This window comes from Anser anser (genome assembly GCF_964211835.1).
Source record: "Anser anser genome assembly, chromosome: 6".
In the NCBI taxonomy this organism is placed as follows: Eukaryota; Metazoa; Chordata; class Aves; order Anseriformes; family Anatidae; genus Anser; species Anser anser.
Window position 1 is genome coordinate 6,752,129 of NC_139726.1, and position 27,823 is coordinate 6,779,951.

At 41.6% G+C, this 27,823-nt stretch overlaps 1 protein-coding gene across 9 annotated transcripts in view; it reads right to left on the reverse strand.

Moving 5' to 3' along the window:
* Positions 1-27,823, reverse strand: part of THSD7B (thrombospondin type 1 domain containing 7B) — a 454,300-nt gene that overhangs the window by 260,730 nt on the left and 165,747 nt on the right. For all 9 annotated transcript variants that reach the window (XM_083841258.1, XM_083841253.1, XM_083841254.1 and 6 more), the window contains 2 exons: positions 2,616-2,709; positions 577-750 (listed from right to left, as the gene is read on the reverse strand). In XM_083841258.1, coding sequence (XP_083697384.1) covers positions 577-715 — 139 coding nt within the window. In that variant the 5' untranslated portion in view covers positions 716-750; positions 2,616-2,709. The remainder of the gene's footprint in view (positions 1-576; positions 751-2,615; positions 2,710-27,823) is intronic.

Below are 27,823 nucleotides of genomic sequence, written 5' to 3' on the forward strand. Positions count from 1 at the left end.
CCAACGTGTCACGCTTGGTTTTATGCATTTATATCATACCATTTACCTCCTCCCTGTCACTCAATCACAGTGTTATCAACGTGTTCACAAAACTTTCCAAACATTACACGTGCCCAATTTTGAACATTCCGACACTGCATGTATCCGGCCTGGCTGATGGTCACTACATGTACCAACAAAATGTTAATTAGGAATAGATGAATCAAGAGTATGGACTTTTGACTCAGTTTGTTCTGAAAGACACTGGTGTGCCCTTTTCATTCAATGGATCAAAGAAAAGTATTCAATACTTCTAACAAAGCAACATTCAAATGATGCTATAAGTATCTAGCAAAAATTCTACTCTTAGATTAAAACATTAAGGAGTCCAGAGTTATACTCTAGAGTCACTCTGGTGCATACCTCAATAAATTACTGTTTTGAAATAAAGATGAAATCCCCATTTTTCAGTTAAAAAAAAAATAGAAGGCATTATCAGGCTTTTAAAATTTCTTACTGATCTAAAACAGAATGAAGAGTACTCCATTCTCAACCTCAGGAAATATCTAGTAAATAGCTGACATATCTCTTTCCTACCTGTTTTCCAGACAAACTGATGACCTCTCCTGGCTTCCAGGTCAGCTGTTTGCAACATGAAGAAAACAAATAAAAGGAAGGACTTCCCCAGGCTCTGCCATGCCCAATGAGGAGAAACCCAGTTCTGTTGTAGAAGCATAATTCAGATAATTCCGTTTCTGGTCTTCTTCAGTCCTAGAAATAACCAAAATGAAGAAAAAAAGTAGGAAAATAAATGAAAAAAAGGCTGCTAAATGTTCTTAACAAAGTTCTTAAAAAGAAATCTACCAATGCAAATAAATGGCCAGGGATCTGATAACAGTCTGACATGTGTCCTTTCTTTTGTCTATGTAATTTATCTTTAGAATGAATATTATCAAGTTATAAGTAGGCTAAAATGAAGGCAAGAATGAAGCAGGAAATCCAGCTCTGAATTCAGACCCCACATCCTATACTTTAAGATCACTGACAACTGAAGCGCCAGACCTGAACCTGTTCTATTCTCCACACCGTGCATTATTATAGGATACACAAAGGCAACACGAGAAATACCCCAGGAAAGGTAGGGAAGGAAGGCACTGCTCATCAGTGATGAACCAGCCTGGAAGGGAAAACCAGAGATAACGCAGGCATTTCTCCAGAGTTTGGGACTTGCATTTAAGACCCTGATCTTTGAGCTCCACAGCAACAGCTGGTTACTCTGGAGAGGTCTCTCTGACTAAGGGATTTTAATGAAGCTCTCCACCACTTCAGATAAATAGCAGAGCCACATTGTGAGTGAGGCAGGAATGTATCCAGTCCGGTAGCTGGAGCACTTTCACATCATACAGCTCATTAAAATAATCACTGTGCAACGTCGGAAGCAAGGAAGAATGTCTCTGTGGCAGAGTATCGGGGTCTCCGCATACAGCAGGGACCCAACTTCTCAATGCCTGCTTCACTGAACACCGAAATTGTTTACATATTTCAGAAAAGCTCCAAAACATGAGAGAATAAGAAAGGCACAAAAAAAAAAAACTTGGAACTCCTGATTCAAAATGGAAATTCAAATCACTATTTCTGTCATCCCACAAATACACTAACTAGGCACTTATTTAGGCAGGGTATTTTTTGTTGTTGTTGTTTGTTTTACATGATTTGAAGATATTTTGGATCCATCCACATTCAACTGGAAAAAGTTCTGATCTCTCAAAAAATGCTGGCTCATGTACGTGCCACATTAAACAAGAGCTAGTCTCTGATGTAAATTTATATATCAAATTTTTCTTGGGCAATACCTTTTGTATTTATACCATGTTTAAATTCTCAAAATATTTCTGCATGTTAGTGTTTAATCCTACTTTTACAGGTAAAAATGCCACATCCGTATTAGAGTTAGCAGAGATAACACCTGTCTTCAAGATTGGTCTTCACTTGCGTAATCTTGGTGATTTTCATTAAAATTATCAGCTATTAGAAGTTTAGCCCAGAAAATTCCATTACATTCCTAACCTTATGAAATGCAACATTGTCATAATACATAATACACAGCATTGTTCTTGATAAGAAACTGGAGATAAACCTGAAAATAGTACATACTGAATAGATGGTAAAACTTAATTTCAAGCTGCATTTAAATTACTTTGAAACAGTTTCTATCATGATAAGTTCATGCAATTAAATATAATCAGATATTGACTAACTATGGTGGAGGATACAATGTTATATCTGTTATCTGGGTTAGTTCATTCTTACATTTCAGATGAACGGCAAACACTAAGGCCTGAAAACCCATCAAGTTGACCAAATATCGCAACTCAGGCAACGTTAACAGACTTATTGTAATTCTCACGTCTGCTGGGTTAATTTAGCATTTCACATCTGATTCAGAACACAGCCTGCAGAGTCCCACACAGACCAGAAGTGAAGCTCTGGAACCTTGAGCATCCTTCAGAACTGAGATGCAGGAGACTTATTCCTCAGTGGAAAGATGTTACCCCAACGCAAGCAGAGTAGAGAGGTCCTTGAAAGAGAAGAGGGCCCTCGGGCATCCCTTGTTGCCCATCTAGGTGGCTGCTCACCTCACACAGAAGAGCTGAGGAGGAGCAACTCCCCCGGTGTCTTCAGCATTGCAGTTACCGTGTATGACGGTCAAAAGACGAAGTCACCGACTTTCTGTCAAGGGAAAGAGAAGGAATAAGTGACACTAACTTCAACACTGTTCGCACCCCAAAATGCAATGCCAGCAAAGGAATTGTTCAGATGCTCAGCTTCATGTGCTGGATCGGAGCCAGCAGGCCCAGCCCTGGGCAGACAACGCTCCTCTGAATTGCAGGGCAGCTCTCCAGCTCCTAGAGAATGCAGTAAAAATTGTGTCCTGAGCAGGTCAGGGCATGAAACGGGCAAGTCCAAAGAAACTTCCCATAACAGCTAATAAAGATGCTGAGATTTTTAATGAAGCACAAGTAGAGCTAATCAGCAGCTTTCTAAATACACTGCCGTCTTCTCAGCATTCAAAGGGTCAGTAAACAGCAGTAAATCCCTGAGAGCAGCAGACTCCTGCCCAAAACGAGGGGTTTCACATATGTTCATGCTTTGGACAAGACTACAAAGATAACTGGCTGCTGCTCCCCACGGAGCAAGAATAGAGATTACATTAAGTCAGAAAAAAAACCAGAAATAAATTAGACACCACGAGACTGATTCTAATCTCACCTACCCCAGCAGGGCTCAGCAGAGCCCACTGATTTACACCACAGTAAGCACAATAAAAATTTGTCTGTATATCTAGGTTTGTATAACACAATTTGGAACAGTAGCTGTTCTGTCCTGATATGATAAAAAATTATTGCACAGGCAACATATGCTATCTACAGAAACATGAATAAATTACATTATGAAGGCCACCAACACTTCACATCAAATTTAGTTACAGTATATCTCAGCTCCCAAATGTGTCAGCATGGCTAGCTGTAAACTGGCAAATATAGAGGAAAAAATGAGAAAGAAAAAAAAACCTGAAACTTACATTTTAAAAATTGACTTTACCAAGGCTACTCATGATTAAATTCATGCAACTGCTTAAGTATGTTCATGATGTGTTTTACTCAGAAACGCATCATACTCTTCCAAAAGTGATTATCTAGATGTACTCAATACACTTTATCATACAACTCTGGCCAAGTGATCATCTGCACTAATGGATTCTCATGAAATTAAATAATAAGCTGTTGTTTTCATGTATTTGAAGGATTAAACACAAGCATCCCTTTCATTTTTGTTTGTTTTGTATGGAATCATGTTCAGAAAAACAAGGATAAAGTACATTAGGTAAAATGGCTAGGAATATAAAGGCAGTCTTGAAAAAGCCACGTTCAAGTTTTCTAGCCATCATAGCAAATACATTTGCATTTTCTTAGTCACTGCTAATTCTCTTAATGACAGGATGGAGTAAAACTAGTTTCAATAGCAGACTGCCATGTAGAAACCGATATTCCTGCAGAAAACAAGGCACTCGTATAGTGTCAAAACGCTATAAATAAACAAACACGCAGTTCACCAATAAATATCTTATTTCTAAAACGATCAAAATTTAATTTCCCTTTCCACATCAGTGAAACACCCTGGTCTAATCCCTGCTCAGCTGGGGAAGGAAGGAGCCTCTGCGAAACTTTCCTTGTGTGCCAGGCGCTGCTCAGACAGGCGCGAGCTGCGGCTGAGCACCGCGAGGCAGATGTTTCCGAGTGACAGGCTCTCCGCTAATCCCACAAACATCGGGGTCCTCAGAAGCATCCAGCACCAACAGACAAAAGATTGATGGCCTAATTTTTCCTCCCCAGTCTGCGCGCACCGCGCTGTCGAGCGGGGACCAGTCGCTGTTTCAGCGAGTTTCCACAGGACGAGACATTTCTTCAGGCTCTCTGCGTCGTTTCAGTGGTTCAAGACGATTCAATCTGGCTCTGCTCCAACCCGGGCTTATGCAGTATTTATAAGTCAACTTCGAAAAAAGATCAGCCTAAACTGATCCGAATCTAAGGCATGGTTTCAGCCTTGTCATACATCAGTTAAATTCCCCCGCGTTCCTTGGGAGTTGTGACCTTCTCCATCACAGCTACATCCGACCTACCTTTTTTTTTTTTTTTTGGATGAGAAGGGGATGCTTACAAGGACACCTGGGTAGCATTCTCCATTTAAAACACACAGTGCAATTAGAGTCATCCCAAGCACTAAGCAGCAACAACAAAAGAGGTTGCAGCTCTTATATCTGGCTATAAATCGTTTAGCAGATGTCTAGCACAAAGACAAGCATCATTAATCATGAATAAATTTTCTTAACGTAAATCTAAGCTCTAATTATGTAACTTTGCCTATTTCGCACAGCAGACTCATTGCTTGTGATATCCCTAGGTAACTTGGATGTTTACAGTGTACTCTTCATCCTCAGATACCTGTAAAATCTGCCTTGCCTTCTGAGAAAGCTGTTACCCCAGAAATTAATTCTGTTTTGTCCTAAACGAGCATGCTGCCCTTTTTTATTTATTTATTTAACGATGAACATATAGTTACACTAAATTGCCTTTACTACCCTACAGAAAACAAACACTACATTCTTCTGCTTACACATCTGGAGAAAAACAGGCTTCTGGTTAAAATACAGGCACTCTAAATCCTAGGGCCTGCCGTGTCAGAAACCTGTCAAAAAAAGGTGAAAAGCCACCTAAGGTCCTGCTCTGACACTAGTACTTAATTCTGCAAGCTCTCCCATTGATTTCAGTAGAGCGACTTCGCATATAAGGAAACAGTAGCTCGATTTATTATACCTCTACTTCTTCATCTGTAAGATTCAGTTAAGAATATTTCATCTCCTTCCAGGAGCATTTCAGAATATCCTGGATAAAAACGTACAGTGTGAACAAACTAAACTTTTGTCCTAAGTGATCACTCAACAGGACTCAAAATATTAAGCTGCATAATTCTTTGGTAGTTTGCTCCGGTAACTGTAAGGGTAAATAACGCCTGGAAGAACATCTGGTGTTCACACATCTGCGCACGGAAGATAACCACAAACAAGCAGCAGACGGTCTAAGACAGCCTGCTCCGGGCTGGGAGCGAGCCTGCCTGCACGCTGCCGCGTTTTGCCGGCTGTTCCTGCCCATGCCTCGGTGCCGATAACCAGCCCGGCGCCGGCCAAAGCAGAGGAGAGCCGAGCCGATGGGAGATGGAGCTGCTGGAGGGGTCACAGCAAAAGCTGCAGGGGGAGCAGGCTCCTCCTGTCCCCCCGTCCAAGCTGAACATGCGTCCCGGCTGGTCCCTTTTCACACGCAACCATTAACAACTTTTCCCAACATCTAGCTGCGAAAAGCCTAGTAGGCAAGCGCTAGCTTTACTAGCCCTATTTGACAGTAAAAATATTTTGGCGATCTCCATAGTCAAATTGTACAAATCCTAATGATTTCATCTTTTTTCCTTCTATTCAACTATTTCTTGTCTCAAAGCTATGGAAGATGCCAGGGATTAAGAGCAAGAATATGAAGTTACTGCCAATGAATTGCTTCTTAACTTGCATTGATTTCTTTGAGGGTAAAAACCATGAATCCTAAGTTTTCCTGCTTTTTTGTTTATGTATATCCTAAAAACATAACAAAGGCAGGTTTGAATTTAGAAGTTTAATTATAAACTTAGCCAAGTGGATTATAATGAAAGATGTTCTAGCAAGGGAGCTCAAACTGATGCATTATGACTACATTAAAGAAAACACCAGAGAATAGACTTTCCATCAGTAGAATGACTTTAATTAAAACAGTGATCGAGCAGAACTGTTCTGTGAAATGGCACTTCTGGTACATCTCGTTCACGCTAAGTACCTCCAACATACTCTACGGAAAGGCACTTGACTTTCAGTAACAAAGCAGACGTGATTTCACTGTGCTGACGAACCCGGTTCAGGAGAGGAGGCTTCAGAGTCAAGGGTCACAAGTTTGTGAAAGGCATCATCCTGACCCTTCCCAGGTGCACAGCCACGTGTTGGCTGCCCCCAGTACGATGCTCAACAGCCAAGGAGCACGCCGACATTTCCTTCCGCAAGGATCATTTGCTGTGTCACCCAACACGCGAGCGTCCAAATGCTAGCCAAGCCTTGGACTTTTCAACGGTATTTAACTGCCATGGACCTTTTGGTGCTCTCGTCGTCACGTCTTAGAGCTCAAAGTAGGCTAATTTACCTTCACAAGTGTTCTTCGAACTATTATCACACTCCTCACAGCAGGAACAAGCACAGAGCAATTAAGATCAAAATGCTCAAGACTGTCGATAGGTTTCTCTTGTGAACTCAGCATTGATTTTTTTTCTGAGCAGCAGAACACAAGGTGTCCAATAACTTTTCAGTAACCTTTTCACACTGCTTGTGCACTTCTGTACACTTAATTAAATACTAAAATTGGCTGTAGCAAGTCAAACCAAACTTCTGCGAAGTCCCAGATCCTGCCTCCGACAAGGACCCGATGCCAAATGCCCGGGGTGTAGCGTAAGCACTGAACGTGCATAAATAACACCTCTCATTTTACTTGCCCGGTCTCCAGCAATTTGCAGCTCCCACACCTCCCGAGTCAGAACCAAGGAGATCTTTGCACCTGACAGCCCTCAGCGGAGACTTCCCCTCCAAACGTACGGCACCAGCCCTGAACCCATGCGCGCTTTTAGCACCTGCACGCGGGTGGCTGCTCACGGCATGCCTGCCAGCCAGCGCCGCAGAGCGCAGCGCGGGAGCGAGCTCCGCCATGCTCTCATACTGTGGCGTGTCCGCTCCACGGCAGAGAAACTTTATAGCTGTGGGGTAACAGAAGTTTCTTTTTATTTATTTTTCATTGGTTAGAGAAAACTTTGAGTCTGTTATCAATATATTATTCTGCTGTAGCTTTCATCATTGGCAATGGATGAACTAAAGGTCCTGTCAAACCCAGCCGTATCTAAGAAGTGCAGTCACAGTTGCATGGGTCTTGGTTGCTGTTAAATTGCAATTAGGCAGACAAAGAGAAAGGGAGCTGGCACTGCTTCCAACACCATTTCAGTAAATGCAAGTTGTTGTTCAAAGAGGATTATTCTCACTTTACTGGCAAAACATTGCATATAATGCACGTTCAGCACTATAATACCATTTGAAAACTAGTATTTGAAATTATTTCCCTTTAACAGGCAAACCTGGAAATCAGACTCAGCAGAGAGCAAACTCTACTTTAGCAGCATGACCATTCCTGCTGGAAACAACAGAAAGCTTCAAAGTCACCAATTACAAGGCAACCGAGTTAAAAAAAAAAAGAGTAAGAAAATACCTCACAACCTCTGCTGCAGGAACAATTGCAGATTTTCCTAGCATTCCCATTAAAGTGCTTTCAGTTCAGAGAAATTAAATTGCTTTACTGCAGCGATTTCCTTTTGCATTCTGATATTACTTTATATTATTTGACATTAATAGGGCATCACAGGTTGCAGGTCAGGTTTTTTTTCCTCCTTATTGGAATGCGGCCACCACGCAGAGTTTATCAATCTTAAACACAAGGTCAAAATAATACAATCAGGTACCACAAGGCACACGAGCTCGGCGAGGACCTCAGCTCCAGCTAGCAGGGCAAGGACCATGGGCTCCCTCCTCCTTCCAGCCCCCAGCTCCTGGTCTCCCAAGAGCTGCAGGATGCGACCCCATGGCCAGAGAGCTTTCCTCACTGCCGAGGAGCAGCACAAAGGTGACACAAGAGCATGGCCACCTCCACAAAATTTCGGACAGGGATGTCAGTCACTACGATCACACAGCTTTCCTGCAAAAAGACCAGCTGAATCCTCGCCACAGGACTGGCATATCTGAGGCATCTCTATGATTTTATGCAATAACCAGAGCAACTGAGTGCATATACACACACCTAAGCATCTGACAAAACAAATTAACTAGATACAGGCAGGAAGATGTTACCATTTTAACTTGTTACTCAGTTCAGTACTTGGTCACGCAGCGGTGACTACAGCTAAAGATACCCTGATCCACGGCCTGCTCTCTTACACACACATACGCAGAGGGTGAGCTCAATACCTCCTGAATGTACAAAGTTTTCCTTCTGCTGTTGCACTTACATTAAGAATAATTTCTTTTCTACAGTATCTACACCTCTGTGTGGATATCTAGTCGTTACTATTTTGCTGTTTGCACTACCTAGCTCTAGTCTATGTGCAAATGAGCTAATTTGAACAGACACACATCCACAAGATAAATTTTGTTTCAAAAACTCATTTCCAAAGTGCTGAAATAAACATTTATTCCAACACATCCTCTGTCATCAGCTGTTTACTTCAGTGCACCAAAGTACAAACTTATAGGAAAGGAGAAAACGGAGCGCGATGCACACAGCGTAACACTCCAAAAACTCGCGGGCGCTGCAGAGGAACAACTGTTAATCAAACACTGAAAGAGTGGTTCTTCATTTCCTATCAAACATTGCCAGTGAAGTGCTGTGATGAAACCTCCAACAGCACAGCCTTCATTATTTCTACAGGGGGAAAAAAAAAAAGCATAAGCTGGGTCTCACGTAAGAATACGTACTATAAACAGTTATAGCTACAGCTGTCCGTGTAAGTTCATATGGTGTGATGCCTTGCTACTGACTCCTTCATTTGCCTTCCATCTACTTTACAACGAATCCCCAGTCATTAGTGCAAATTGGCCTAGACAGACCATAATAAACAAAGGGGTTAAGAGGAAAAAAAAGTTTAAAAAAAAAGATAGAGCGAAGGCTGAACACTCATAGAAAAAAATAGACTGGCATTGGCATAAGGAATTCTACTTCCACAGGCTGCTTCTGAACACACGCACAGATGCCATGTGTGCACACAGCACTCCGAAACCAGCTTTGGGAAACTGCTACACAAACTTACTCCAACACATTAAGAGTAACACAGTGCAAGTCATGGCTTGTAACAAAAACTGGTGCTTGTTTTTAGGCAAAATTTATTTTCAGAAATGTGCAAGCTACTGCTTGCACCAAACCTCCTCGTGCCACTGGGTCTCCAGGGAAAGCCTTCACAGACCTCATTGCTCCACCTGCAGCAGCAACACCCGAGAAAAATGTGCCTCCACAGAAGATGCACACCACGGTCAAGAGCTCACATCACATCGCTTCCTCTGGAGTGGAAGAAATGCCAGATATATGCTCTGGCTCACAGCATGGTATTAGAATGCATGCCTGAAACTCAGTCACTCCCAGGCACTTTAAGAGCCACAGAACCAGCTGTAGGAATAAGTTTCTCATACAAAAAGCCATCAATAACATCTGCACATTCATAGAATGGCTTGGGTTGGAAGGGACCCTAAAGATCATCTACCTCCAGCTTTATCTAAGAATGAACTTGCTTTCACCCCAAGATTAATTGTGCATGACAACAAAAATACCAAATGGCCACGAAGGCAGTTAGAAAGAATATCGCCCTTTCAACAAATTGGAACAATCAGTTAAGCAAGGCTTGATATCTATTTAAAAATTTTCTTACCTTTCTTTCCCATTTTTTTCTCCTACAGCTAGTTACAGCCACTCACTGTATTTTATCACATTGGAAAGTCTACTCTCTTTAGGGTGAGAAATACAGTTGCCCTGAACACAATATAATATGATTCACACAGGGGTCCCTGACACTATTGCAGTTTTGATATGAAAAGATAACCATAATGATATCGACTGATAAAAGCTCTTAGTATAATATTATTTAAGCAAGGTCAATTGCCCGTGCAGGTTGTTCTTACCAGAGTTCATGTTACATCACCGGTCCCATCATCCTGACCTTCCCTGCTGTCATCCCCATTACAGTTCAATTAACAGAGGAGCCCTGCAGTGGCTTGATGAGCATCTGCTGCATCTACCTGGCAGTAATTCAATAAGGACACGCCATAGGAAGAGATAATGAGAAGTCAGCCCAGTTGTTCTGTTTCCCCTCAGGAGAGCAGATGAGTTTGGTTTATGGGAAGGAGCGTGACCTATGAAAATTATCAGTTAATTTCATATTTCATAGCTTCAGCGTGCTACTGGTAACTTAAAACGTTCTCTGTTTTCTCTGGCTGCATAGTCCGCAAGGGTCCAGAATCTGTTTTCCAGGTAGGTCCATGATTAACAACCCTTCCCACACTGAAAGGACACATCTTGCCAAAAATATTCTCTCTTCACCAGTTCTACCAAAAGAACAGGTCCTACTCATGCATTCTGCAGCGGCTGATCTGAGTTCAAAAATCAAGTGCCTGAGCATAGCAAATGAACCAAAACTGCTAACAACCTTACTGGTAGATTTGGCATCCCTTCGTCCCTTGGTCACTGTGAAAACCACTGGTGGTATATCTGAGGGATGTGTCTCTGTACTGTCTCCTGTAGAGCCTTCTCTTTCTCTCATGCTCACTTCTATAGATCAAACACCATTGGAAATGTTGAGTTTCTCTGCCTCCACTCCAGAAGTTTCCAATTTCTTCCACTATTTCCCCCATTTCTCCTCCTCTAAGTACTAAAAACAAGCACATTTTTTTTCTACACTGCTTCCACTAAAGGTTTCAAACTTTAATCAATTCCTCTGTCGCCCCGTTTCCTTTGGTTCACTCCTCCCAGCTAAGTGCTTACCTGCTCTGACTGCTGTGAGTACAGCCATCGTTCCCTGTTCACTGGAGGACAGGATAATTCAGGTTGGCAGATCCCCACCTACCTCAGGAGGTCTCCAATCCAACCTTCTGCCGAAAGTGGGATCAGGCAAGATGAGACAACAATGAATCACACGAGGTACTACTCTACATCATTCCAGACTTTTTTTTTTGTTTCTGCTTTCCACCACAAGGCTTAGTCTACCAAGATCATGCCAGCTGACATCAGGTCTCAGGTTGTGGTTAATCTCTTCCAAATCGTACAAACCCAGCAGCTTTCCTCCACCTCAAAAGTTATTCTCTTTGCTTTAATCAGTTCTACCATCTCTTTCTGCCCTTCAGTTAATCACCTCCTGCACATCTGCTCCTGGCTACCATTTTCCTGAATATTCAAACCATTCAAAACAATTCAAATTAGTTGATTTATTCCAAAAAAAGATAACTGATGCAATTTTATGAAACTTACCACCTTTTCTCAGCTTGGTTTCTCATCCCTACAATACTTTGTTCCTTCTCCTAATTAGGCCTTTGCTCAATTGCATCTCCCGTTTTTGATTCCCTGGGGTCATTTTCCATGCCTCCTACATTTTCTCCATTATTGTCTGCTTCCTCACCCTTTCTGGACATGTTTATGCAGAAAACAGTACAGACACACCACATTATTTTCATAATAGCAGACTACAACAATTTTGGAGTTGGACATAATTAAAATTTAAGTAATGCTAGGACTAAGTTTGCTTTGTGTGAATTTATTATGACAGTCAGGTTTCATGATTACTTTTTTTTTTAATCATATTACTCAAGTCTATACCAAAACCCATTTTTAATCTACCTTTGACATCTTTTGCTTTTATCTGTTTGTGATACTTGCTTTCAACCCACTGTTAAAGCCTTCCTCATACACCTCTCCGAAACAAGCAGACAGTACGTGTAAATACCAACAACTGCAATTACAAAAGTTTCTTAATAATATCTGTTCAGACATACGGGGCACAACTCTAAGCTGCAGGCAAAGAATACAAAACACTGCTTCAGGGTAAGGACTGAGAACAGCTGAGAGCGTGCCATGACTGGGCTAACAGCTGTATTTTAAGAATAAAACAGTCAATAGGAGGGAGTCCAAAGTTTTTGATTCCGATTGCCAATCCTAGACCTGCATTTTATCCTCTAGAGTTTGTGGTGGTTAGAAGTGGTGGCGTTGCTTTCTGTGGTGGCATTGGTTTGGATTGGTGGTGGTTTTTTGTTGTTTGTTGTTGTTTGGTGGATTTTTTGGGGGGTGGCCAAGAAAAAAAATATAGAAAAACATGTTTTGCTTACTAGTCAAGATTAACTTGTCCAACTTCTGTGGGTTAAAACATTCTGATATATTTTTCCCCATACACTGCACTCTTCCAAATTCAGTGAATTAATGAATCAACTAATCAGAAAGTTAGTCGATTAATTAGTTGACTCAACTAATGCAGAAAAGCTTTTGTGAAAAGCTTTACACATCGATGGATGTTTACTAGACTTTAGTCTTCATTTTCTGTGCGTTTCAGGATTTAAATAAAAATTGAGTCAACATTTATACTTAGAGATTACCAGCTTCCTCAGTGGAATGGCTGCACTTGAAATGAAATCTCCCTTGTTGATAGATTCCCAAGTCTGATACATTTCTGCTCGCTGAATGTATTTGGGACTGCTACTATAAACACTTTCAATATTAAAATATGCATCCATTCTCAGGCTTGTCTTCCACATTACTCGGTTCATTTTTCTGTCCTTTAGCATTTTCTCCTATCAGAGAGATGTGAATCTGAACGACATGACTTAATAGGAACAGCAATCCAATGTATCTGATTACTTCTGCCCTTTAAATTGTAATTTTATTTTACATTTATTTGTGCAAATATATTGCAAACCCTAGGCATTTCTTTTAAAATAGGTCTACCAAACAATATTTGGCAGAGGCAGCAAAAGAGCTGGGTCATAATTTTGCCTATATATATATAATTTTTTTTTTAACCTTATGTGGTAAAACTAGCGGGGAACTGTGTTACTACTAGACTCAAAACTCCATTTACTATGTAATTTTTCTTCAGTACATGAGTCTTTTTAAAGGACTGCAATTGCTTTGAGTTACACGAAAAGATTGATCTGTAGAAAGTGGAAAATATCTCCCGTCCTACTTTCAAGATTGGGATTTTGTCGTGCCAGCAATTGTTTCATAAGAATGGTCCACATCGAAGGTAAAGGACAAAACTAGAGAGGAATTTCTTCTCCTGTGCAAAGAATCTCCCCCGACTTACAGGTAAATGCATATTTCCAAATATAAATATGCTTAAAATGACAGGCTCTGCTTTTCTCTACTTGTTAACAAATGCTTAAGAAGTGTTAACAAATGCTGAAAGCAACTTGGCATTCTCTTACCAAAGACCTCTGCATACAGCAATTCAGCAAAACAAGACAATCTTCTTATCATGTGTAAGAGCTCAATTAAACCATCATTTTAATGTAAGCCTGCTTAGCATCAGAACAGAAGACATGAGAGCTACTAGTGTTGTTTGTGTCCTAAAACAAGAAACCAAGAACAAAGAGGTAGAAGGGAAGAGGAGGAAACAGGACGATGCAGCTTCCATTTCACTGAAGATCATTTGATGAAGGGGAGGGAGGGGAGAGGAGGAACTAAACCCAGAAGCATGGAAACAGCTTAGAGCAGAACATAAAACTTGATTTGTTTTTCCTGGACCTCTATCCATTCAGACAAGTGTGATATGAATTGTAAACAGAGAAATTGCTCAGCTCTCCAGTCTTATTTCTAAGCAAGGAGTTTCAAGCAATTTTGAAAAGTTTGCCTGCTTTCAACTATATTCCGTACTTTATGTTAAACACCTTGATTATCACGACAATCAATAACCATTTTGATTAGCATTCAAGAAAAAAAAAAAGATATTAAAGAAAAAAACATCACCATGAAACAGGGCTATATGAACACCTCTCCAATGAGCATAGTTCTTTATACCTGAGCAACTAACCTCCTAAAGTACCACGTAAATTGACTGAGCTTAGAAGCTGTGTTTTAAATTATCCTCAATATCTATTACAAAGGAAAGGTGCCTACCCACTGATAAAGCCTACCCACTGATAAATTAGCAATTGTAATATGCGACTGTGAAAGCTAGAGGTAAATGGATTATGTTGTACCTAATTCTCCCCCTATTTTAATCTAAAACTCTGCAAATTCCAAGAAATGAAAAGTATAGGCAAGAGGATGAGCAAAAAGCTTGACTGCCTTGTAAAACATCTAAAAATAGTGTTTCAGTATATTTTCATATGCTGGAAGTAGCAATGAATATCATCTATATAAATCTATACCTAGTAGACATTTTCAACAGCAGCTAAGACTTGCAAATCAATTGTAATTTGTATTTTAGAATAGTTAATAAGAAATGGGCACAAGCAAACTCACACAATACACTGCATTTAGCAGGACAATACAGCCATGCATTGTCTCACACAAAACATAGAGAGACCCATTACCGTAATCTATATATTTTTAGTCTTCTGAAATTTATTTGAGTAGAGCTTAAGACCTGTTTTGAGAATAATCCCTCTAACAGGTTTGTTAGGGACGCAAGACAACGCCAAGCCTGGGGGTCCCGAATGTGTACGACTGCTCTAGCTGGTCCTGGTGCCCTCCTGTGCCTAGATGAGTCCTGGACACAGGATGTGTCGTGCAGATCACCGTGACGCACACACAAAGCAGTGTAGAAATGTCAATGCATAACACATCTTCAGATGAATGTGCTGTCAGTAGAGGTTAAAAAGGCAGGTTCATAACTAGACTGAATCACACAGGAAAAGCTGTAGGCTCCTTTGCCGAGACCACCTTGGGAGAAGATCCTGCCTAAGCCTGCGGACTCTCCATACTCCAACCCACGCTGTCAGCGCTCACTGAAGTCCCTGCCACAGTTTCAACACTTGAAGCACTGGATCCCATGGACTTAGATGGCAGATTTCATCTCCCAGGAGTGAAGAGCTGACAGCACACGCGCAGGAAAGGCCATACTGGAATCACTTGGGTGGGAGGAACTGGTGGCCAACTCAAACGTTTCTCTTGCTAGCAGCAAGATCGACACAATAGGAAAAAGCATTTAAATCATGAGTGAACATTACAGAGACACTTAAGCTTAGGAAAAAGAAAAAAGGATTTGACTATTTCTGGGTTAGGCCAATTACTATCAGAGATTTGCACAGTGATGCTAAGAAATGATTGCCTCTCTCACAAAACTTGCACCAGCATCAGAATCAGCTTGAGCGAAACAGACTTATCCTAATGCCAATTTGCCTTCCAGGTAATCAAAGCAGCACAGCACTCAGCCAGGAACTTTCCTAAACAATCCCCGCTGCAAACCAGCGCTCTGAGAAGGGCTACGAGACCCAAATTACTGCACAGCCACAAAGAAGGTGAATGTGAGATGAAATATGAGCAGGGACCTGCCACAACAAAAGAAGACACAGTCAATTATTTAAAGAAAGGCTCTCCGTGGTGAGCTTCATGGATAGGCACTATGTAATGTGGAATCACATCCAATTAGGGGTAGGCCAGGCTCTAGTTAAACAAGGAGGGAAAGAATAATTAGAAATTGTTGAAGTGGTACCTCAGACTACGAGAAAAAGTAGGAAAACCACCACACACAGTCTTCTTCAGGAAGACAACAGAAGAGCGCCCATGACCGTGCCTTGCCAAAGGGCTGGTGGCGCAGCGGCACGAAGCAGGGCACGGTGGCAGAGCCCACCTTGGCACCCTGTTCACCTAGAGCCCACCAAGCACCACAGCTCCAGTCAAGGCAATATTTTTGGACTAGGAGCCAGAACTCCAACCTTCTATAAACGTAAGCCGCACAACTTGAGAGAAAACCTCACAAGGCCTCTCAAGTGCCAAGTGAGTAGTAACGTACCAGCTCCAGCAAATCCACTCAACATTTATCTGCTTAAGTTTTTATTTCTTAGCACCCTAATGGATGCTAGACATATCAAACACACACCACTGAACAACGAACCTTAATATTATCGGCCATTCATACGTAACAATCAAAGGCTTCAATTTTAAAAGTATTTCAATGGATCCTTCACACACCCAAATGACATACAGACACTGAAACACAGGATGAACAGTCTCCTTCTTTATCCTTCTCCTGTTACATATTTTTCGTATTAAATCACATTGTTTATTAATGCCAAACAGTCTGTAGAGGGAAATAAGCCAGAAGTACTGTCCCTCCCTTTTTTCCTCCTCCCACGAGCTGCCAGGTTCACTCTCAAATGCCTCTTCTCATCAGAGAGGATTCAGTAGTCGCTCTCCAAGCTAAAAATAAACATGGTTCTGTGAACACTGGTTCATCAGGAATGAACAGTACAACAATGTAATTCCTTCCTCCTGCTTTTGTGCACATACACTTTTGTTACTGTGCTGGAGCATGCCTCCATCCTAGACTATACCTTAACATCTCTCCGAGCAACCCCACCAGAAGCTGCTCAGTGTGCTTCCATCTCAATACAGAAGCTTCTGTAAATTCATAATCCATCCAAAATTGTCTTATTAACTTCTGAACACATGAATAGATAATTATCTTCCTGCAATTTTTTTAATGTCTTCTCTAAAGACTAGCATTAAGCAGGTCAAAGAATCCTCCTGAAAATACCTTTATCGAGGCAGTAACTTCTACTTAATCTATTATATGTATTTTAAATATACATGTGGCATTAATTTGGAAGTGTCAAAAGTCAAAAAAACACATTTTATCTTAACAGAAGTTGTTCTTGTAGTCAACCATCATTTAAAGCATAAATTTGAGACGAACTTCTAAGCTAAATAAAAAAGAAAAGAGGTATGGAAGGATTTAACACTGTCCCTTCTCCATCTTTCCATTTCACTATAGCAGTAAGAGTCCAACCATAAAGAACAGAAGCCCAAAAATCACCGTAAAATCAGGATAACCTATTTTAGCAATACTTTCAAATGTGAGCAATAATTTCAGGTGCCCCTTTCGGGACACTGTAAATGGGTTGGGATTGCAGAAAGCAGGTGTTGAGAGTCTCCAAAAAAAAAAAAAAACCAGCATCTTTTACAGGTGGCTCAGAGAAATGAGAAAGAAACGTAGCCAAAATTATTCACATTACATATACTATTGCAAATTCTTTTCCAATTGCCTTAGGGAACTAAAATAGCAGCCTGTGACAAATAAGTGTCCATCAGATTCATTGTGATTTCCAGACACACACACACAAAAAAAAGGTTACATATATATATATAATCCTGAGATGTCAAGTCTTATTTCAGGATTAAAATAGACCTTGTAAGTATCTTAACAAAAGCTATTATGCATCACTATAGAATAAAAGAAATATTAAGACAGATTAAAAATGTTAAAAAGACAGCTTGTGCGAGGAACTAAGCTTCTGTAGGGAAGTGACTTCATTTTGAAAGGATCGGTTCAAAAAGTCTGTACCAGAGGAAAAAGAAGAGGCAGTAATAGTGGAGAGAAACCATAAAAAATTCTGTCTAGATAAACTCTGATGCATACACTTCTTAATTAGTGAAGTACATATGAATTTTTCATGACAGAAATTTCAATTTCTTTCAAAAAAAAAAGTCAGCATGAAACTAAAAGCCCTCCCTAAATCTCTATTTGAAAGACTATAAGGAGCACTTAATAAATCCTGTACAAAAGGAAGTTACCCCATTCGATGTGAACTACTGCAAAACCAGACCCGATTCTGTTGTCACTAAGCTCAAATGATGTTTGTTTGCAATTTAATGCATGTCAAACGCAAATTACTTGGTTTAATTTTTTCTTACTTTATTTCCAGAAGGATAACTGCATTTCTGGATAAAGTCCCGGAACATTTAATGTATGCAGATGAGCAGTCCTATACATAAAACGCGCCCATTAATGTACTTATTAACCGTGTTCATCAGTAACTTTCCATCTACCAGAACCTCTTAGAAATACCACAGGAAAGAAAATACGCATATCTGGAACCAAAGTGCAGAGAAGAAAAGAGACAGAGACCATAAACATGGGCTTGTCCTAAAATTGTGCATAATCACCTTGCGCACCTCTTAACACATTGTTAAGAAAGAAAAGCGGTTACACGCAGATGTCGCTTATCTGCTTATTATTCTGAAAGAAAATAACCAGAAGACGAACTATCGCCCATACCGTAAACACCTGTTTACATTTTTAGGCTCTCCTCTGAATCACGGTGGATTCCTGCGTGCACACATAAATCAAGCATCATCCACAGGAGAGGAAGGCAACAAAGGAAGCACCTTGTCTTCGCATATGGCCTCTTCTTAAATCAAGCCATTGCTTAGCACAGCTCCTCGATGTTTCATTATCTCAGACAGACGAGTGGCCTTTTACACTTCTAATTTTGGTTTGTAACGTAAAGCATGGCATCATGAAAATTATCGAGATGAAATCTAAGCAGGATCTACCCATTGTCCTTACTCAAAGCTATGGTCTCTTTTCAGAAGCAATTCAAATACAAGTCTATCAGAAAAAAAGATTGCACATTTCTATTTCCTTCACTGCTTTGTCTATTTAAGAAGTCGTTCCACAGGGGCACTAAAGCCTGGTTTTATACGGATGTCCCCTAGATGCCCGCTCTCCTTCCTCCAGTTTTCTGTACAACCTCAGCTGCCTCACCACCTCACCCATACCTCCAGTCCCTTTTCACACGCTCTCACCCCCTTGTCCTTCCATAGGTCCTGCAGCACCTCCACCTTCAGCCTTTATCCCCAACCACCAACCAAGCAGGAGGCAGATGCTGCTGCCTCCAAACCACATGCACGTTATCACCCAAAACTGAGATGGTGCTCACCACACACACTGAAGCCTTCCCATCAGTAGGAGCATTTGTTTTGACTGTGTACTCCAGGCAGCCACCAATTTTCATTATGCATATAGAAATAGGCAGTTGCCTTTGAGACATCTCCTCTACAAAACTCAGCTTAGACAGTAGCAGACTAGACAGAGGCACTCACAAACCAGGCTAAAAATAAAACATAAAAATACATTATATACAAGCTCAATCAATTACTATACATAATTTGACAACACATTCTGTATTATTTGATATGAAATGGATTGGATGTGACTGGCATGGTATGAGATCTCCAACTAAAAATAAGCACCCTAGCTATAATAGGAAACAAAAACTCCATAAATATTCCTCTTACAGTCTGCCACTATTGTGTTTCTTTTCCTTAAGGACCAGATCTATACATCATGCTATTGTATGAGAATCCCCTTTATCTCAGAAGAGGAAGTTTTCTGTCTTTCTTGGTTGCATCGTAAAATCTGCAAACATCATCCTGAACGCATCCTAAGGGGCTCAGAAACCCAACAGAAAATTAAAAGGGCTTCAGTACATCTTACTGCTTTAAATTGTAAGATTTGTGATAAATTGCCGGACGTTTTTTAGACAAAAGTAGCCAGCACTGAATCCAGGCACAGGGCTAACGCAGTGGGAACCCACGTGCAGCAAGGCACTGCTCAGCACACGCCAGGGCTTCGATGCCCCACGGAGCCACGCACGTGTGGATGGTTTGAAGTAACGTACACTGCTTTATCTCTCGCTCCAGGCAAAGCACAGAAGGGAAAAATCAAACAATCCTGACTACGGCAGGGTGCCAGCAGCAAGCACCCAGTCCTTGGAGGCCTGCCCATCAGCACGGTGGAGCACAGAGGTCCCCAAGCTGCCACCTGGCTGCTCTGGAGATACCTCGGTACCTAGACCACACCGACCCTGCTGCCAGCCCAGCCCAAGGAGCAGCACGTGGTTCAGATGTTTCCCTTCTCCCGGCAGGAGCTGAGCAGCACGCAGGAAACTGAATCATAAGGATAGGCAAATAATACATCACAAATCGCAGTGCTAGGAAATCTTCCTGTACTTTGAAAGAAACTTACAGCTGAAGCTTTAATTTGTGGGAATTGAAAGCCTCATAACAATTTATGTTGGATTAAGGTTCCTGCCCAGTTAAATGCCAGTACTGACGGTCCTAGATGAGTTCCCATCTTATGAAGCACCATCAGCCACATGCTTACAGGCAGCATGCCAGTAAGCGTGCACTTTGTCTGCCTTCCCTCTCCGCAGCTTGTGCTCCTCTGGGGGTGCAAAATCTCCCTGTTCAGCTGCAACAGCTGAGAACTGTACTCGATCTTCCCAGCATTTCCAGCAGCTGATGGGCACCTCCACACCTCTCAAAGCCTATCGAATGCCCCTGTTTGTTCAACATGCCAGTGACACGCGCAGAAAAAGCTAGGTACTCTTTCTGAAGTTACTCTTGATGTGCAGGCTAAGTCATTGGCCATCTGCCCACCACTTGTCAGAAGGGCATTGGTTCACGTCAGCCAGAGCGGGCATCCTTCAGCTTCATCCACCCCCCCCCATGCTGATAGAAAAGACATTCCAACTTGTGAGAGCCCATAATCATGCTGGGAGTTGTGATTGTCCATGAGAAAGTCATCATTGCCCCCCCCGCCCCAGCTCCTCAAGCAAGGAGACATCCCCTGCTGCAGCATCAGCCCATCACCACCCCCTGCTGCCAGCCTCAGACAGGGAAAGAAATGTCAGGGTAACTCAAGCTAGGGTTTCGTATTTAATGACCTAATTGGAAGCATGTTACAAGGGAAAAATATCAAAGTGTATCTGAAATCTGACTCTGTCTTCAGCTGCTGATTCCTTCCAGAGCATCTCCAAGCTACCAGCTGCGAGGATGAATTTGGCAGCACTTCTGCCTTGTGGTACAATGTTCCCGAACCCACCCTTCTGCACCACCATCATCTCACACATCAAGTCTGAGCTGGAGACCAGGACACCTGAGCATCAGGGCAGGGCAGCTAGTGCTCTTTCCTGGGCAAGGAGCTGCTCTGAATTTTGTCTTTCATCTCCCCTGCCTTCCTCCCTCAAAGAAAGGCTCGTAGCCCTTACCTGAACCTGCTGCCGCTAAGCCCGACACAGCTGTGCACTCAGTTCCTCCTCTCCCCAGTTCTCAGAGCTGGATTACATGAAGGCAAATGTAACACATGGAACATCCTCTTCTCTTGTACTCTCGCAAATATAGGTATCTCTCTTTTGCCTCATAGCCTTCTCAATTTCCATTTTAATTTTAATTTGCATACTTTTTCCAGCTGAGCTGGTTTGAGCCATTTACCACACTATAAAAGATTTATAAAGTTTAACAGTGGTCATGTATCATCTTCAACATACGTGTATTTTACTAGACTTACAGCGTACAGCTTGTTTTAGCTACTCAAAAACATTATTCGTGATATAATAACACAGATGATTCACTTGATATCAGCTTTTCTGGCCATGTATTTTCTGCAGTGAGATCCAGGAATCACAAGACAAGTCTGAAGCAAGATTCAGAAGCTTCCAGTGATAACTCAGTGTTTATTATTTTTGCAGAAGTCCGGATTCATTCCATATCCAGTCCCTGTAACACCTCTCAGGTGTCCTAAGAAAGCCCTGATGGGCAGAGTCCTCAACCTGTCCTCAGAAGTCCTCAACCCGTCCTCCTTTCTGTAGCTAACCAGTACAGAGCACCCAATTTGACACGGCCAAACTACGAACTAAGTTTGCCAAGAGTAATCAGGCTGCTGCTGAGATGGATACAAGTCCGCTATGAGTATCGGTGTCACTGGGAAATAAATTCATTTGTCTAGGTTGTGCTATGTCCTGAAACCATAACATCTTTCATTTCAAGCTACCGGGGTCACGGAGAGCTTATGAAACATCAAGACTCATCACCTGTGCTATTGCAATCCACCTGTGTTATCACCTATTACTCCCCAGCATGGAGCAGCAATCTCCTGCGACCCTGCAGTTACCTCTTCCTTGCGAGAGGCATACAGCATCATTTCCATGAAGCGGGAGCAACTTCCAGAACCCCGAACCGTATCAATTTTCTCACCGTTTTGCCTTGTCTGTCTCTCTACACATCTGCAATCCCCAACGACTCCAACATCAGTAGCAGACAGCACAAGCATTCTTCTTTCAGCTTTCTGCTGAAACACATGCCAGCAGCTTCCTGCTGACAATCCCTGCTTCACCGGCATCCCTGCAAGGTAACAACACCAAACAGAATCCAATTCTGAACCTTTCTCAGTCGGATTTTTTTTATTATTATTATTTTGACACCTTTTTCCATCAGTTTATTGGATTAAAGGTAACGGTGACTGCCGACGACATGTCCAAACCCACACTTTTCTGCCAAGTCCTTAAGCTCCCCCCTAAAACCATGGCTTACCGATAGATGTTACAACGTTGGCTACACAACCCAGCGATCAGACGCATTTTTTCCAGACAATCCGCTGTGCAGCTACAACATAAGCAAACAAAGCTGTCTGGGGAAAACGAGGGGAATAGCACAGAACAAGTACAAAGCTTTCCCTGCCTTCTCGCGAATCGCTTCCTTAAGGGTACCAGTATCTCCAGCACCACGGACAGGGCTCCCGGCGTTACCTGACCCGTATTCCCCACATCTGCAAACGCACTGACAGCCTCTGCGGTGTCACTGATCATGTGAGGCGGCATAAAATGTTTAAGCTCTCTCCTTTTACCATTCTGGGCCCTTTAATGACAACCCCTGCACACTGATAACAAGGCCTGAGAACAGGCCTCGGTACCTCTGTGCTCTCCTATTTTTGGCAGAGTCGCTTTCTGAACTGCAGCTCCAGCAGTCACCATTCCTCTCCCTGTCACAGCTCATAAGTACTTTCTCCAAACTTTCTACAGCAGCCTTTCCTTCCTCAGGGTTGCAGGGAAATATTTGTGAGAGACCATCTGAAATTCAATGGGCTTAGCCACCGGTTTTTGTGAGAGATGGGCACCGCACACCACTGACGGCGATGCTCCTGCCAGGGTACAGGTCTAAGCATGCATCATCTCTGACGTACCCGGTGTAACGTGGCTCCATGCACCTCAGCAACAACCATTCCTCAGCCCAGCTACGCATGGCATCTCCGCTCCAGGCCTGAGAAGGAAGAGGGCCCGGGGGAAGGCCATACTTTCTCCCCTCTTAGTCCACAGATGGAAACTTTTCTTTCAAAGTCAACTGTTTTTACACGAATTTGATAGCAGCAGTCTGCACACAAGAAATCTAAAAAACCACAATGTTCAAATAGGAGCCTAAGCGTGCAAACAGAACATTTTTATACCCATCTTCTTCTGGCCTCCCCATACTTGTCAGCAACGCTAAGGCACTGCTGCATGATTTCACGGAAATTACATACATATGGATAAAGAAGAATTGAAGATACTTGCGTTTGTGCTATCTGTAAAAGATAAACTGAATGATTCCTGATGAATGTCTGTTCAGCAATAGCTGTGTAACGTTTGCCTTTTGCCAGATATTTCTGTCTGTTATTTACTGGACCCTAACAGTATCTGCCAGTGGTTAGAAAAGTTAGAAAATAGGAACCATATTATTTTATAATACAGCACTGTAATAACCATGTCACATACTGGCATTTCATAACATACAGGTTTGGTAGAAGACAAATTCAAGCTCAGAAACTACTTTGTATTAAGCATTAAACATCCAACTCAAGTAGATTGCTAAGTCTGTGGGTGAACAACCATTTCCCACAGGAGAATAAACTGACCAGTGCACAAGCGAGAGCAGAGAGTAAAATCAAATAAACAAACAAACATACACCACCTCTTTTCTTTTTGTCCCCCCTCAGTTGATGGCTGGAGTACTCTTGTCTACCATTTTTCAAAATCTCACCCGTAAAGGTTTAAGTTCTGTTGCGCAGCTCATTTTGTCTAAGTATCTCAGTATATGTACTACAGCTCACATGGTATCTCCTATTCATTTTCTTTTTTTAAAACCCATTTCTTTGGAAAAACATTACCAAATTTTCAGGAAGAGGAATAACTCTCTGAACTGGAGCGCACACCATCACAATCCCACCAAGTTAGAATTAAACTACATTTGACCCTTACATGATGGGGTTGATGTGGTTAAGATTAATGAGTCAATTACTTCTAGACAAGGTACAAGGCACCCAATTGTTTCACTGTTTCTGTACTAACCACCACACTCCTTCTGCAGCGTTTGATACCCATAAAATAACTGTGAACAATTTTTCACTGAGACATCACAAGTATTAGGCCTATTCTCAAAAAAATAACCAAATAAGAGAGAGGAGAAGGAAATGGGATCAATGTACAGCTAGAGCAATCCTCCAAAGAAATCTGTCAGATAAAAAGCTTTAAGGCCAGTTAAAGTCCCACGAGAACTATGCACACACACACACTTTTACACAATTAACTTTTCCAAGTTTTGTAGTTCTCCATTTCAACAGACTTCCCACAGTGCACTACAGTATTTCTCAATACTTAACACAGACATCAGTACTTCAGAGATGTGTGCAGAAGTGTACAGTGAGAAATCAGTTGAGGCTGTGGTGACGTTCTTCTCTTTCTTTTGAAGAAGCACCAAACAACGAGTTAACCAGGTACGTATGTTCTGTAACAGCTATATCCGACACACTGCAGAAGGCAAAATCAGTGGTAAAGTCTGGCTATAGGAATTCACACATTCCCTTTGGCCTAAACCACACTTTAAAAAAGGCATTTCAGAAATGGAGACAGTGTCAAGTTACTCTGAGTAATTAGCATCTAGCAGACTTCACATGAAACCTCAGTGTTTTGGGATGAAGAGAGGGTCTCTCCCCCACAGTAATGTTGCACCAATGTATTTCTTGGGAGTTGTTTAAAGGATTTCTGGCCTACAAAGCCACCTGCAAGAATGAGAGGTTACGGAGGGACGCAATTCTGTCATTTCACCTTCTAAAGATCCACAATATAATCTCACTTTTAGAGTTGGCCCATATTTATATTGGGAAAAAAATATTTTAAAAAAAGTTCTAAATATATAAGTTTATATAAGCTGGGTTTTACATCAGCAGCTTTTAAAATATGCACTCGAATACACCAGAGAAAACCAGTAGAAGTTTCTAACAAAGTTCATTATAAACCCTTTTAAATATGACCTATATTTGAACTTGATATCTTACACGGCAGGAATTTGCTTCAGTTCCACTCTTAATCAAACTAAAGGAAATGGGTAAATCACAAAAACCTCCAAAACAGGTAATTGAAGCAAGAGCCTTAAAACCAAGTAAGCCCATAAAAGTTAACCCTAAGGTTTTAGTCTCATTTGACCATCTATCACATTTTTTTGACACTTCATAGACTTTTTTCTTTTTTAAAAACAAGGCCATGCAAGGTTTTACAATGATGTGTATAAAGACACACGGTCTCAAGGTGAAGTTTGTTAGCAGTGTTCAAATTTAAAGGAAAAGAAATAAGAAAACTGTTTTGTATGGATGGAAGAGCTATTTGCACGGTGTGGTCTAACTACAGCTATCAACAAGTCAAGGAGATTTTCTTTATTCATTAAAACAGCATTTGGGGGCATTTTACTTTTTGAGTCACACGTTTGCTCCTTACGAGTTCATAAATACTCACACAAAGTTGTGTAATAGCACGTAAATGAGAAACAGTCCTGTTTCATGAACCCAAATTTTTTGTCATTAATGAAATTCTTCCTTATCCTATGTACAAGGATTCAGTTTAGTCTACTGTTAATAATACAGTCTAAAAAAGGCAAGTATCTCTTGATGGCCTGTTTCATAGTGTAACAAATTTCCTTCTCCAATTTCAAAACAGTCCTGGCCAACCGATTTTACTGTAAAACAAAGTCACTTTGGGCTCAAATGTGTTTCTTGCACAATACCTTTGTGTGTTCACATCACATTGCAGTACAGTTCTCACACTCTACTCTTACCAACACGCCACATTTAATCATCTAATTATCTTCAGACTCATCATGGACCTTATATCCGTAATAAAAGCTTCTATTTTTCTTTATTAATTTCACAAATTGGATGTTCACTTTGCTCTAGAAAACTTCAGCCTCTTTGTTAAATGACCACAGAAGAAGTATTCATATAGTAAAAAAAAAAAAACACTTTTTTTACTGGGATCATATTTTGCTTTAGCAAGGCTTAATTCACTGCTTAAAACAATGATGGAGATGGCTTTGTTATTTCCTCTTTTAACTAAAAAGGCAAAAAAGGAAACGGGCCTTGCTCTGCTTCTGGTCACCAGCACTGGACCCGGATGGCCCAACTTTGCCAAGCCACCAGTGCCAACAGATGCCACCACCCTGGTGACGTGTTCCCCCCTCACAGGAGCACGTGCCTCCAGAGGAACGGGTCATTCAGCCTCCACAGCCATGCCTGCCTGGTTTCTGCTCGTCCTGGTATAAAAGCACCGGTGGGAGGGAGCTGTGCACGTACCGTGAGACTCGCAGCCCAGGCCAGCCGGGGTTGCTGCAGGCTGAGCGGGGCTCTGAAGGCCCGGCATTATCAGACGCTGCTCAGCAACTCCCCCGGCGCGCTTTTATTTTTACGGTAAGTGAAAAGCAGCTCAGTGCCCTACGAACTCTGGGGAACTTCTGCCACATTTGCAGGAGCAGAAGTGTAATAAAAATGACTGAATTCCTCTCTGGAGAAAGGGACGGGATTCAGAGAAGCTGCAGGGCTGCTGTGGTCTCACGGGCACTACTGTTTGGTAGAGGGAATAAAACCCAGATTCAAAAGACCAAACCACCCCTCATAACCCTCTCCTCTGCTTCTGGGAAGGGAGGCGCCAGCTCCCAACAAATGAGTAATCAGAGCACATCACCTGTCCCAAGTGGAAACACTGCTGCTTTCTGGAAAGGTCTTGCTGCAGGCTTCAGCAGGAATAGGATCAAGCCCATCAGGTGTAAACTCCTCAGAACATTGGTAGCCATGAGACACCCCTCATTTAAGTTGCACAAATCACATTTCCTTTCCAGTAATCATAAATTTTAAAAGTATTTTTATTTGCCTTCACAAGTTCATGGGCTTTCTTCTCACATCAGTCTTCAAAAATACTTTGATTTTTCTTTTAAACATTAAAAGCCAATCAAATAGATATTAGAAGAAGAAAATATTTGGAGTTGAGTTATAATCAAATGTCCTTGATGGAAAGAGTTTGTGTTTTTAATATGAATTTTTCTCTTGCTTTTAGCACTGAATTCAGGATGCAATCAAACAGAAAATAAAATGCAAGTTCCCTATTACTTCCCCAGAGCCCTCAGTTAAAAAGAAACAGCCTTTCATATTTACCAGAATATAAAAGTAGCCAAGCTAAATACATACATATCTTGCCAGTGCTTTACCAAGTGGTCGTTTCCTTCGTTTAGCACAGCAAGGACATATTTGCCAAGTCTGTGGCACATTAATGAGATGCTTTGCCCAGGATTTTGCCTGTGCCTGCAGCACTGCCTCTGCATACGGAAGGTGGCTGATGTTGATCTCATCACCTTATCCATTTTTGCAGAAACATCCATTAGGCAAGCAGAGGGGACAACATATTAAAACTTTCCACAGCCACCTTTAGCTATCTGGAACAAGATAGGAGACGGCGCATTAGAGTTCGCAAATTTAATAACCTATTCAGCAGGTACGATATTTAATCGGTACGGAAATGATTGCTTTTGCTGTGACTGGGAGACTGAAGCCTGTCAGTACAAGGTTT